The sequence below is a fragment of the Phaenicophaeus curvirostris genome, chromosome 1, assembly GCF_032191515.1.
Source record: "Phaenicophaeus curvirostris isolate KB17595 chromosome 1, BPBGC_Pcur_1.0, whole genome shotgun sequence".
NCBI classification, from domain to species: Eukaryota; Metazoa; Chordata; class Aves; order Cuculiformes; family Cuculidae; genus Phaenicophaeus; species Phaenicophaeus curvirostris.
In genome coordinates, this window is record NC_091392.1 from 55755779 (window position 1) to 55767821 (window position 12043).

A 12043-nucleotide genomic window follows, 5' to 3' on the forward strand; every position below is an offset into this window, starting at 1 on the left:
TGACAGAGAATATCTGGCATTTCATTTTGGTTCCCCAATTACCAATACTTCCAAGGCATGCTGTTTGAAGGTTTGATAGTAAAGTAGCTGAAGAATGAAATTATCAAGAAATCAGGCTACAGTGACATAAAAACACCCTACTAGCCTAGAAAGGCTTTCTCAACTTTTAGATGGATATCAAGATCTCCTTGTAATACCTAAAGGTCTTGGAAAGAGGGACTACTTGTGACAGTCAAGTATTTGACTTTCAGTAATAACAAGTATGTTCTGCTTACAATACATTTTGAGTAGTATCCTAAAGCTCAGTGAAGATTCAGATATCTTCTGCAACAGTTGCAATTTAAATTAGCTCAGAAACCAGACTATAACCTATGTTTTGCTTAAATCAGGCGTAGAGTACAGACGTACATATGAAGCCCAAAAGGAATTCACCAGGATAGATCAGACAGCCTCAGATAGCCTAGTGACTTTAAAGTGGATTCATAAGTTATGGTTGCTTCCAAAGTATGTAACAGAAGCTCTCTGGTAAACATAGAACACATTTAACTGTAAATGCCATCTGACTAGCATTTATAAAAGCTTCTAGTTTTCTCTAATAGAGTACTCATCGCACTCACCTCAACTGACTCAAGTTTTTCACAATGGAGATGAGGTGACCTTGGGTAAATATCAAGAAGATGAGGAGGATCATCAATATGTGTTCTTCTAATATGGTGTTTAAGAACTTCTTTGTAATCAAATGAATCAAAGTTGGTTTTCCACAGTAATACCTGTAAGAAGCCATCATATGTTAGTAACCACTCAAAGCCTATTCAGCGCCCAAAACATTCAGTGGAATCTGTTATTACAAACAGTTCACAACACCAGAATGAGCCTGATGTCTTCATTCAGTCTGATCTCTACTGCAACACAGGCACTTCCCCAGCATGGAAGACCCTAGTTATACACCAGGAGACACAGTGCACCAATAAAGACAGACCCAAACTAACTCAGACATTAGTAACAGTGAGATATATGGATCTCAGTATAAACTATATAAACCTGTGTCAGAAGCTGGCACTTGCAGGACAGTTAGGTTGTTTAGTTGATTCACAGCAGCTCACTGTGAGGCCCTTCTCTCTCTCTCCTCTTCTCAGCTGCGTAGTTCCACTACCTCCATCGCCCAATACAGCATAAAGTTAGTCACACTTTTTATGCGCATTTCCCCATTTTTCAGGCTAATTTTCTTCTTGTTAAACAATTTAAACTGGTTTAGAACTAAGTGTATACAAAGGTACAGGCAGGAGGCAGCAGAAGTAGGACCTTTCATCAGTGGTGAGCATTTGAGCTGTTTGAGGTCTAAATAAGTTTCATTTTGCTCTAAAGTAGAAGGCTATGCCACTGCAGCTTCATCTTTACAGATAACAAAATTAGTATGTGTAAAACCAGCATGGAAATATCGGATACGCCTTGAGTATTTCAACTGCAATGCAAACGGTGTAAAAGCAACCACACACAAAACTAGAAAAACAGTTGTTCCATAAGGAAGCACTTCCCTTTACATGACAGGAGTCACCAGACACGATGAGTTGCCTCATCTGTATGGTAAGAAATTAATTAACAGCACAAGCTGCTACCTTCCAAAGGAATAGGTATAAATTTCCTCTTTCACTTAAAGGTAAAAGGGTTTGTGGCTTCCATGGAAGCAGGTAAAGGAAATAGTTTGTCATGTGCACATACAGCCAATAAGTGTGAAAAACACAAACATCAGTACTCTACATGTTTGGGTTTATTTCTTTAAGGAAGAAGCAAACAGGAACAAAAGAATCATCCAGTACTCATTTCAAATAGTTAATGTGCTCCACAAAGCTTTCAGCTGGCTCTGCACCAACCAGAAAGAAACTGGAAACTACAAGCAGAGATACCGGTTTTCCATCTTTGATGAAGGGAAACCAGGTTTTAACTGCTGTTTGAAAAAGTAATAGCCTTGGAATAATATGCGTATAAAGCAGTAGCCTGTAGGAAATTTAACAATGAATCAGCTGCCTCCTACTCAGGCTGTGGACAGGCAGTATTTTTTGGACACTGCATTAGGGATAGAAGTTGCCTTTTTACTGCCAGCCTTTGCTCATCAGCTTGACACTGCCAATTCTACAGTAGGAGTTTGCAAATGAATACACCCTACATTTACAGTAGACCAACTTAATTCTATCACAGTAAGTTGAGAAGAGGTCCCACAACTATTCTCCTGGCAGACCTGGAAGAGGGTTGTGGACAGCAAAAATGGATGCTTGTGGAGCATGTGTATGTATACACCAACAGAAAATGGATGCTGAGGAATAAAGTTCTTGCATTTAACATGGATAAGGCTATATAGATAGGCAGTTACCACACAGTGGTTAGCACTGTGTGTTTTAAAACTTACAACACTGAAAGTTACAGAAAAGAAGTAGTCCTCTCCCACCAAAACATTCACAAGAAAGGGAAAAACTTCAACAGATAAAACCATGCCTTTCTGTAAGGTAAATAAAAGGAGTCACCTACAACGACTACTTTTTAATCCAACGTTTACCTAAGGAAGTACTACCTGATAAAACTGGATCTTCCCTCTCATGCATCCAGCATGAGACCTTTATACCAAATGGCTGAGAAACATGAGTCATCTTATAGATTTTGCACTATAGTAACAACTGACTTCATAACCCTGCATGCCACCAGCTTTACAGCGCGGAGTCAGAGCAGGAGAAAGGCAGTGACATGACTGCCCTGAACATACATGTTGTTCAGGGGCATCCAACTGTGCAATAAGACAGGCACTACCAGGGTGTGCAGCCATTTATTTGGGAGGCTGTAGGTCCCTCTCATCGTCATAGCTTCTCAGATTAATCTTCTATAGTGTGACTTATTTTAATGCAGGCACTTCACTTCCTTTCAAGTTGAATATATTTATCAATTCCTGCAAAACTCAAATGAATGTACTCAAGAAAAATATGATCAACAGTTCAGCATTACTTAGGAATCAAAGGCCTATTTTGGAACCGAAAAATTCTCATTAAAAAAAACTTTAGTATGGAAAATAAAAGATTGGACAAGTGGCTCAAGGAAAACATATTTCCTGCATTCTTGCCCAGGGCGGGGTGGGGGGGCGGGGGCATGGTTGCTTCCAAAATTAATACTGGAAGTTTGCTAATATTTTCACTTTTCCAATACCTGCAAGGCTTGGCACTGCTTATTATTACCACCCTGTGATAGAAAGCAATTTTAATTTTTTTTCTTTGAGTGCTTTCAAGTAATTCTAGAAAGTGTGTTACCTGAAGCATCAATTAAAAACCAGAAACACTCTCTTCTTTCTAATGATACTGAAGTTTTTAACTGAAAAGTACTTACAATTTTCCAAGACTGGCTCTGTTACTCACTGAAACATTTCAAACTCCACAAAACAGAATATAAAGCATGGTTTACGGTAAACTAAAAAGATCTTTATTTCTACAGCATGAGTCTCTTTGTCTACATTGGATTTCGAGCTCTTAATAACAAGAAACAATTGAAAAGACTGCTAATATTAAGGGACATTTCAGAGTGAAATATTAATCCTTGGGCTACAGAAGGTCTTTCTTTTAGGGGAATGCAAAAAACTGATAGCGATTATTCCAGGCTGCATAATATTTTTGTAATTATGGGATTAATCACACCAGATGACTATTCATTTTATGACTTGCTGTTTAATTTTAAATAACTTTTTTTGTTTTAAATGCTCACACAACTCTTCCTTGTACAAAATTCCCAGCAGTACAACTTAATTCTTACAAAGCAGCCACTTCAAAAGGAATTAAGATCTAATAGGACATGTATGCATTAATACTAGTTGAAATGTAACTATTTGTTGACATTGATTTTCAACAATTCAAATATTTCTGTCTAAAAATGATTCTTTTATTGTAATACATAAAACAGAAGTGGCTAGTACTGTAGTCTTTTCCTCATTGTAACATCCAATTGACAGTAATCAAGACAAAAACCAAATACATACTTTAAAAACATTTTTCTCCTCAAATTTAATGTTAGGCTGAACAAAGTCTATGTAACACACTACTGGAGAGAATGCATGTCAGCATACTGTAATTAGCATGCTACCGGGACATACTATATTTAACTTCCATCCTCTGTAACAAACATGAAAATATTCAGTTTAAAGAGATGATACCACAAACCTGAGCATCTGCTCCACCTGAGGCAAATTTTTCACCACTTTTTGAAAAAGCCACAGACAGCACAGATCCCTGAAAGAAAAAATTAGCATACAGTGAAATTACACTGTTACTGTAATCATGGTATTTTAAAGCAAACAGAAAAATACTTATGCAGTTATCTAACACATTTTTCAATAAAATAAGGAACAATAACTTTCACAAAAATTTTGCAAAAATGATAACTTGATTGAAGATTTAATATTGCACATCTTTGCAAGATATTGCATTGCGATTACTGCAATCAATGCTGGGAAAATAGTGACATTTTCCTTATATTTTATGCTTTAACTCTGCAATGAGAAATTATCGAACACACATTACTCAAGACAATGCACCTGAGTAATTCGTTATTAAAAGTAGGGTTTCCTTTGCATTAGGAGGAAAGGAAGATGTCTGCCATTCTTCACAGTAGTTATCCCCCATAAGCCTCCCTCTCCTCAGAGAGCACTGTTTTTCAGTAGACAAAGACCAACATGCCAAACAATTTATTTTGACAGTCAAGAGAGATAATTTTTAATTAATTCAAAACATGATCTATTATATAACATCAAGCATGCATACAATATTGACAAATGAATTGCATAGCCTTAGGTAAAATTGATGCATTTCCTTATGTACTTGCGACAAAGTGTATTAATACAACACTTTGCTGTCCACTATAGTTTATCTCCAAATTGAAAGATAAAAGACACAACATCATAAGTACCATGTTCCCTTTGAAAAGACATTGAAGAAGCTATTAAGATCTCCATACAAATAGATTATGTATACCTTGTGTCCATGAAGAGTGTAAATAAGTCTTCCTTCTAAGATGTCCAAAATCTTAAGTGTACCATCAGTAGAAGCAGTGATGAGATAGTTACCAGAAGGATGGAATGATACACAATTAACTCCCGCTCTGTGAACTAATTTACAGAAGACAATATTCAAAGACCATAGGTATCTACTAAGAGTAAACATATATTTTCTTTGCTCTTCTCTACTTCTAAAGAACTTCATTTAAGAGAAAAGCAACTGAAGTGTTGGGGACATAGTAGACTCTACAAAGTACTTGCTTAGTTCTGTTCTAAAAATTAAAAGCAGCACTGCAAAGGAATAATCAGGATGCAGCGTGGATTTACTACAAAAAGATTACTCACAAAATGCCAACAAAATCTGTTTGTCCACTTTCCCCAGTAAAGAGTGAAATCATATAATCTAAATAAACTACATTTAATTGCAAAATATAACAAACTACATTGTCTTTACCGTTGTAATGCTGCAGTAGCTTGTTCATTCGAATATCCCACAGTTTCACTGTATGATTGGAACCTGCAGAAGCTATACATGTGCCACTTGGGTTGAAATCCACAAAATTTGCAAATCTAAGTATAATTAATGAAAATAGATTGATTATGAGTTGCCAAACTTGTGTGGAATCCACATGTATGGAAACTCAAATAAGATATTTCAATTGAAATAAACATGAGAAAACAAGATCTGCATTATAAATCAGACTGTATAATTTGACTTTTGTTAAAAAGATACTATTATTGTCCTGACTCAAAGCTTCACACCTTGTGTTGGGGTACAAAGGTCCTACAAGGATGTCTGTAAAGAGTTCATAAGCAGCATGTAAAATAATTTATTCTAAGAACAGAATATCTAGCTGTAACAACCTTTTAGCTTGTAAAAAGGATAGAGGTGGAAGTCATGAAATTAGCAAAACACATATACAAAAATACATTCTATTGCCTTTGTTAATTAAAACTCTGGTTCCAAGTTGTTTAAGAAAACTGCAGATAAGTAAAAGCAAGTGTTTTCAAAACCTAAATAAGGCAGGCCACAGATGCTCACAGAATACTGCTTTCATCAACAAGTAGAGAATTCTAAAACATCTCTTGTCGAAATATCCAATATCAAATAGCATTATCGAAATGGAGGCAAAACACAAAATCTGTCAAAAAAAACCCAAACAATCTGACTTCTCTCTGGCTTACTTCTTGACTGTAGGAAAACAACTGTTTAACCTCTTTAGAAAAACACAAAATGAATTATTTTAGTTCACATAGGTGGTAGAAGTTTGATCTGTTTTCAGACATAACATAATACATATTAAAGCCATAAACCATTAGTTTAATCTCATTAAAATTATACATTCACATTTCTCTTCTTTTGTAGTAACACTCACCCTTCATAATCTAAGAAGCTACCAACACAAGTTCTATTTCTCGTATCCCAGATCTTAACAGAATTATCCTCACTGCAAGATGCTATTAGCCTTCCATCACGTGAAAATCTGGAACATACGAGTGCGTGCATTACTAAATCAATACTATCTAGGTTATCATTAGAGACATAAGTAGCAAAACACTAGAACCAAGAAAGTATCTTCAGAATTAAAATGTGTAACATTCAAGGAACGTTTGAATTCTTCATGTTTCTCATGGAGTAATAAAACTGAACAGAAAAGCTTCTCCTCCAGCTTTCCCCACTCCCATTTCACCATCAACTACAGTTAAAAATGGAGTCATAAGCAGGGGAGCTAACAGCAGCCTATTTCTGATACCAAAGAGATTATTATAGAAAACCATAGCCAAAAAGACAAAGAGGACACAGTGGAACCTTGTGTTCAATTTTAACCTACATATATATTCTCCTGTGAGTTCTCTCCAGCCTTACAAACTGTCAGTAAAACATTTATGATTATTACTAGACCAGCAGATTAGGTTTTTAAACAGGAAAACTGATGTATCTACAATTTCACCAATCCTTATTATTTCTGATATTGAGCAACTGCTTAAGGATATTAGAACACCGTTCAAGAGCATCTGCATCAGATTTCCTACAGCTTTTCTTCTCAGTGATCAAACTTCGGAACTTCGTAGTGGTCTGCACTTCTCCAGTGCTGAATTTCCTTCTCAAGAGGTTTAAATCAGGCCTCTGAGCTGCAGATTTTCCATTAATATGTCAAAAAAAAACCCAGCAAAAACCAATCTTTTCCTGTCTCTGAGAAGCTATCCTGCCTTTAAACAGGGTACAAATCTTAAATTGCAGTACAAAGACCTTTTCTTTTACCTTGTCCAGTTTTCTAAGTTTAACTCATTTTGCCTCATGATCGTTCTTTTATGCCACTACTGTTCCAAGAATAATTGAGAAAACCCCTACCATGCATAATAAATATAGAAACAAGTGAATGCTGTGAAATAAGTTAATACAAGACAAAACCACACAGTACTGGGGAAACAGACAGGATACCAAGTGAAAATAGATACAGGAGACACTATTTGTCTTTTAAATTAGAAGAACTGACACCCAGCAACAGATTTAATATGTACACATATTAACACTGACCAAGCTTTCAGACTTCATCTAGGAGACAAAAAACATGTGTGCATGGTTGATTTATTAAAACTTTATTATCAGTGACAGATCATCACTTATTATTCACAGATTTTTCTACTCCTAGTTCTGTCCTGGGAAATAAAACCCCTTTGTCGAGATTTCTATTTCTTTATAACTAGAACAAAAAAAAATGCTTACTTCGCACAGAGAACCCAATGAGTATGTTGAAATAGGGAAAAATAAAGGCGCTGTCGTTGAACACTCCATATTTTTATTGATTTATCATTGGATGCTGAAACTAGGAAGTGGCCGTCATCTGAGAAGCTCACGCTACGAACAGATGCAGTATGACCTTTCAGTACTGATGATTCTCCATGACTGTGACAAAAGACAGAAGAAAATCATATTCAACTGAAAGAGTTTAAAATCCCATAAAACTGGAAGTTCAAATGTGTGGAATGTTATCCAAATGAAAAAGCAACACATACAGGCTTCATCCTAGTGTTGCCAATACTTTTTGTCTTATTTGTATATTCAATATCAGAATAACAGACTTTAAAGCATTTGTATTTAATATGATCATTTTGGAAAACAATGCAATCAACTAGCAGCATTAGCTGCCATATAGTATTTGAAAGATAATTTATTGTATTTTTGACAATGTAATCTACAAAATGCTTAGAAGTTAAAGCCTTTCTAAGAACATTCTGAATAGCTTGTAATCACTACTAGTTGAAAAAAGTCTAAAAAGACAAAATAATTCAAATTATTTTTTCCCACAACTGTTATTTTTGTTTCGTTTGTCACTTGCCTCCCCATGATGAAGTGCAGACACACAATCCTTATTAAAAGGGATATATTATTTAATCCAGAAAAATACTACCAACCAGAGTCCTACACACATGAAATGTCTCAGTTGCTATATTTTTCTTTGGAAACTACCGAATAAAGAACTGTGCTGTTTATGCTCCCCAACCTCTGCTTCCATCAAAGCCCAGGGAAGTGGAAAGGAAACAGAAACTTCCACTGGGTAAAGACTCCAATATTCACATTGTACCCTAATGAAACACAGCCAGCATCAACCAGTTACACTCACATGCAAGGAATCCACAGTCTGACAGTCCAATCTTGAGAAGCTGAAGCCAGTAGCTGCCCATTTGGTGAGAACTGTACGCTGGTCACTGCTCCTGCATGGCCTACAAATTTGTAAGCTCTGCATTGTCTCTTCAGCTTCCACACCATAAGAAACCTATCCAAAGAAGAGGTAGCTGGAAAGAAATACAAAGATACTATGAGTCTGCTCACTATTAGTAAAAAAAACCAGTTAATAACTATGGATTTGGATTCACCAGTGAACTTACTGGATATTAGGGGGAGGGAGCATTTATTGAGCTTTAATGGATACTTGGCCTGACCAGAAGCCTGGCAGCCAGCAACACCAACACCAGGCTTTTAGAAGGACATCAGAAGACTGGGATGAGTAAAGGATAATTCTTCACAGGTAGCTTTCCCACTTATTAAGCAAACTGGCTTACAAGTACTTTAAAGATATAGAACAAAAGAAACACGAAGCTAAACACCACACACATGTCATTAAGTATGAACCCAGATTTGGCATTTCCAAATGCTAAGAATGAGACATTCATTTACCAGTGATTCACTTTGATCTCCAAGATGGAATTTGTTTTAAGCATCAAGTGTTTAACTCTGAGAAGACTAGCTAAATTAAACTCATGATATCATTTCTAACACTTCAGATATACAGTGAATATCCAAATATGATAATTCTATTATCCTATTTAAATACCTTTTTTATACTAACATTTGTCTAGTTCAACATACAATGTGAAGTTGTCAGTCTGACAACAGAAAGAGCATGATTTTTTTTTTTTTGCAGTCACTTTATGGGTAGGTCACACTATCTATGTTTGAGAAAGCAGACATAGATTTTACCAGAGCTTGATCATTTTCAGGAAACTATAAGCAACAAAAGCAAGGAGCAGTTGAATTAAACTGACAAGCATGATATTCCTACATCCCTTTTAACATCATCTCTGCTAAGCGCTAGCATGCAGGACATAAAAACGAAGGATTCCAATCCTACCCTCAATTATAAAATTCCTATTCCTAGTACTGAAAGAGAGGAAGAACAGGGAAGTTGAAGAGGACATGAAAAGGACAGCTTATCTCTTCTCAACCCATTTCAGGCACCAACACAGCACAAAAGAATAGAGTCTGTTCATTAGCACAAGTACTAAGGCAAGCCTCAAAGAAAGTATTAAGCTCTTCTTAGGGATTTGGCATGGAGATATTGTTTTTACTCCCAAAATATGAGTTTCTGGTAAAAGATGTAGGACCAGACTATCCCTATGTCCACATCAATAGACCTAAATTTGACACAGAAGTACAGGATTTTCCCCCCACCTTCAAAGTTTCAGAACTCTATTTTACAGCAGCCTCTTTCTAATTGTACTTGAATGATTTCATTTTTCCCTTTGATTCAGAAAAAAATGTCACCTAGAGCAGCATAAAACAGAAAGGAAAAGGTGAATTGTAAGCTAAAATAGAATGTGAAGACATCATGTTGGAAACAGAATGGATAAGACTGATGTTTTTAAAACGAATAATGCACATAATACCAAGTACCTGCGGTACCTTATGAACAGCACAAAGGCCATGTCATACCAACCTGCTTTGCTTTCAGTTCTGCTGAAGGAGATATTTTAAAAGATGACAGTACAACAAATTCAAAGCTTAGTTCCTTGTAGCTTGCTCTCTCACAAGTGGATTATCCCAGGGTTAATGAGACACAAGCAGTGACCTTACGTTGTCCGTTCCCTGCAACATCCACTGGCATCTTCCTTGCTTTCCCTCTGGACTCTGTTGTGTGTGTTCACACAGTGTCCTCTCTCCACCCTGAGGCAGGTTTCTCTCTCGAAGTCACTCATTACCATGACACTCCTCTCAGGGACAAAGGAGAGAAGAGGTTCAGGACCTGCACCTGAAAGAGTGAGTACAGACCCACTGCAAAATTATTTTCCTAAGGCACACAGGCTGCCATGACTCTATAGCTGAACAGCATGGAGGCATAAACCCAGAAAAAGAAACTCTAAGCCAAAATTTTCCATCCATGTTCAACTCCAGTCCCTATCCTGTCAAGGAAACCAGGACCCTTTACCATTAAAAATGCTCAGCCAAGCCAGGCTATTCCAAATTCAAGCAGGCTGAAATCAGCTCTGGTGTATATGGCCAACGCCTAAGCATTTCAGTTTAACAGTAAATATTTGAACTTAGCTAATCACAGGCATTAAACACAAGAGTCTATAGTGTTAAAATGATGCCAGCAATAACTTCCATTATCAATACTCATCTTAAAAACAGGTTTATACATTAGAAGTCTACTACATAATTTACTATTATCAAATAAAGTTCTCTTTTTGTTCCATTTTAAGGGATTTTGCCTACTTTATAACAACGCTTCGCAAATTTACTCAAGTACAGTATCTTAACTATTGCTTCTCTATCCTTTTAACGCATTTTTCTCCCCTCAAGTTCACATTGTCTATGCATTTACACCTTCACAATGAAGGTAGCAACGACCTTCCAGGCTAGATTACATATGAGGCCTTACAGCAATGCAGACCAGATCCGGTTGTTACATTCTACCAGTCCTCGCTAGTATGGCAGCACTCTACAGACCACCAGTAAGTGGTCCACAACAGATTTCCAAGGCTAATTTAAAGTAAACTGAACTGAAACAAAAGAAACACATAAAACCCAGAGAATCTTTTAGGATGGGACATACCACAAACATGTCTGTTGCACAAGCTCCTCAAAGAAAACAGGACATAGCCAGAACCGTTTTTAGAAGTGAAATACAAAATTGGTCCTTGCTGTAGTAATGAAAATATTTGATCAACGACAAAATATAATTAGAAAGAAACTGAAAACTTGCACTGAGCTGACTCAAACAGGCAACTTAGTCCAGTTTGTAACCTCAGTGCCTTTCTTTTTTTAAAAAAGGTCAGTGCTCTCTGTACACACCCAAGTACAGCTGACAAATCTCTTAAGTATTACTTTTCTGCTGCTGAGTCATAACAGAATTAAACACCAAAGAATAAACACTTGGCCTTATGCAAAGGCCAAGTTTACACATGGTTTTGCTGCAGTTCTCTAAACAGATCTCTGGGCTTCACTTATGCCACGAATATTTTATGGTATTTGCAATGAAACCAAGTTCAATTTATAAGCTGTAAGTATTGATGCAATACGTTTTCATATGTACACATGTATATATGAAGACGAGTTGCTGCAATACAGAAATACCATTACACTCCCATTTCCCAAAATACACAGTAGTGGCTACAAGTCATACAACAGATCAGAATAGATACACTCAGCCAGGTTTTACCACCTATATGTACCTCTTAGTCACCCTTTTTTCCCCCCCAAATAGAGAAGCCTCTCTGACATAATTAACTTGCTCAGTG

The 12043-nt window shown here is 36.5% G+C and overlaps 1 protein-coding gene across 2 annotated transcripts in view; it reads right to left on the minus strand.

The window, feature by feature from the left end:
* Positions 1–12043, minus strand: part of POC1B (POC1 centriolar protein B) — a 55084-nt gene that overhangs the window by 37534 nt on the left and 5507 nt on the right. Inside the window, exons 3-9 of one of the 2 annotated variants that reach the window (XM_069858549.1) lie at positions 8650–8821; positions 7752–7931; positions 6400–6507; positions 5478–5593; positions 5001–5134; positions 4191–4259; positions 618–770 (exon numbers count right to left, since the gene is read on the minus strand). In XM_069858549.1, the coding sequence (XP_069714650.1) occupies positions 618–770; positions 4191–4259; positions 5001–5134; positions 5478–5593; positions 6400–6507; positions 7752–7931; positions 8650–8821 (932 nt within the window). The remainder of the gene's footprint in view (positions 1–617; positions 771–4190; positions 4260–5000; positions 5135–5477; positions 5594–6399; positions 6508–7751; positions 7932–8649; positions 8822–12043) is intronic. The other variant, XM_069858560.1, reaches the window with a different exon arrangement.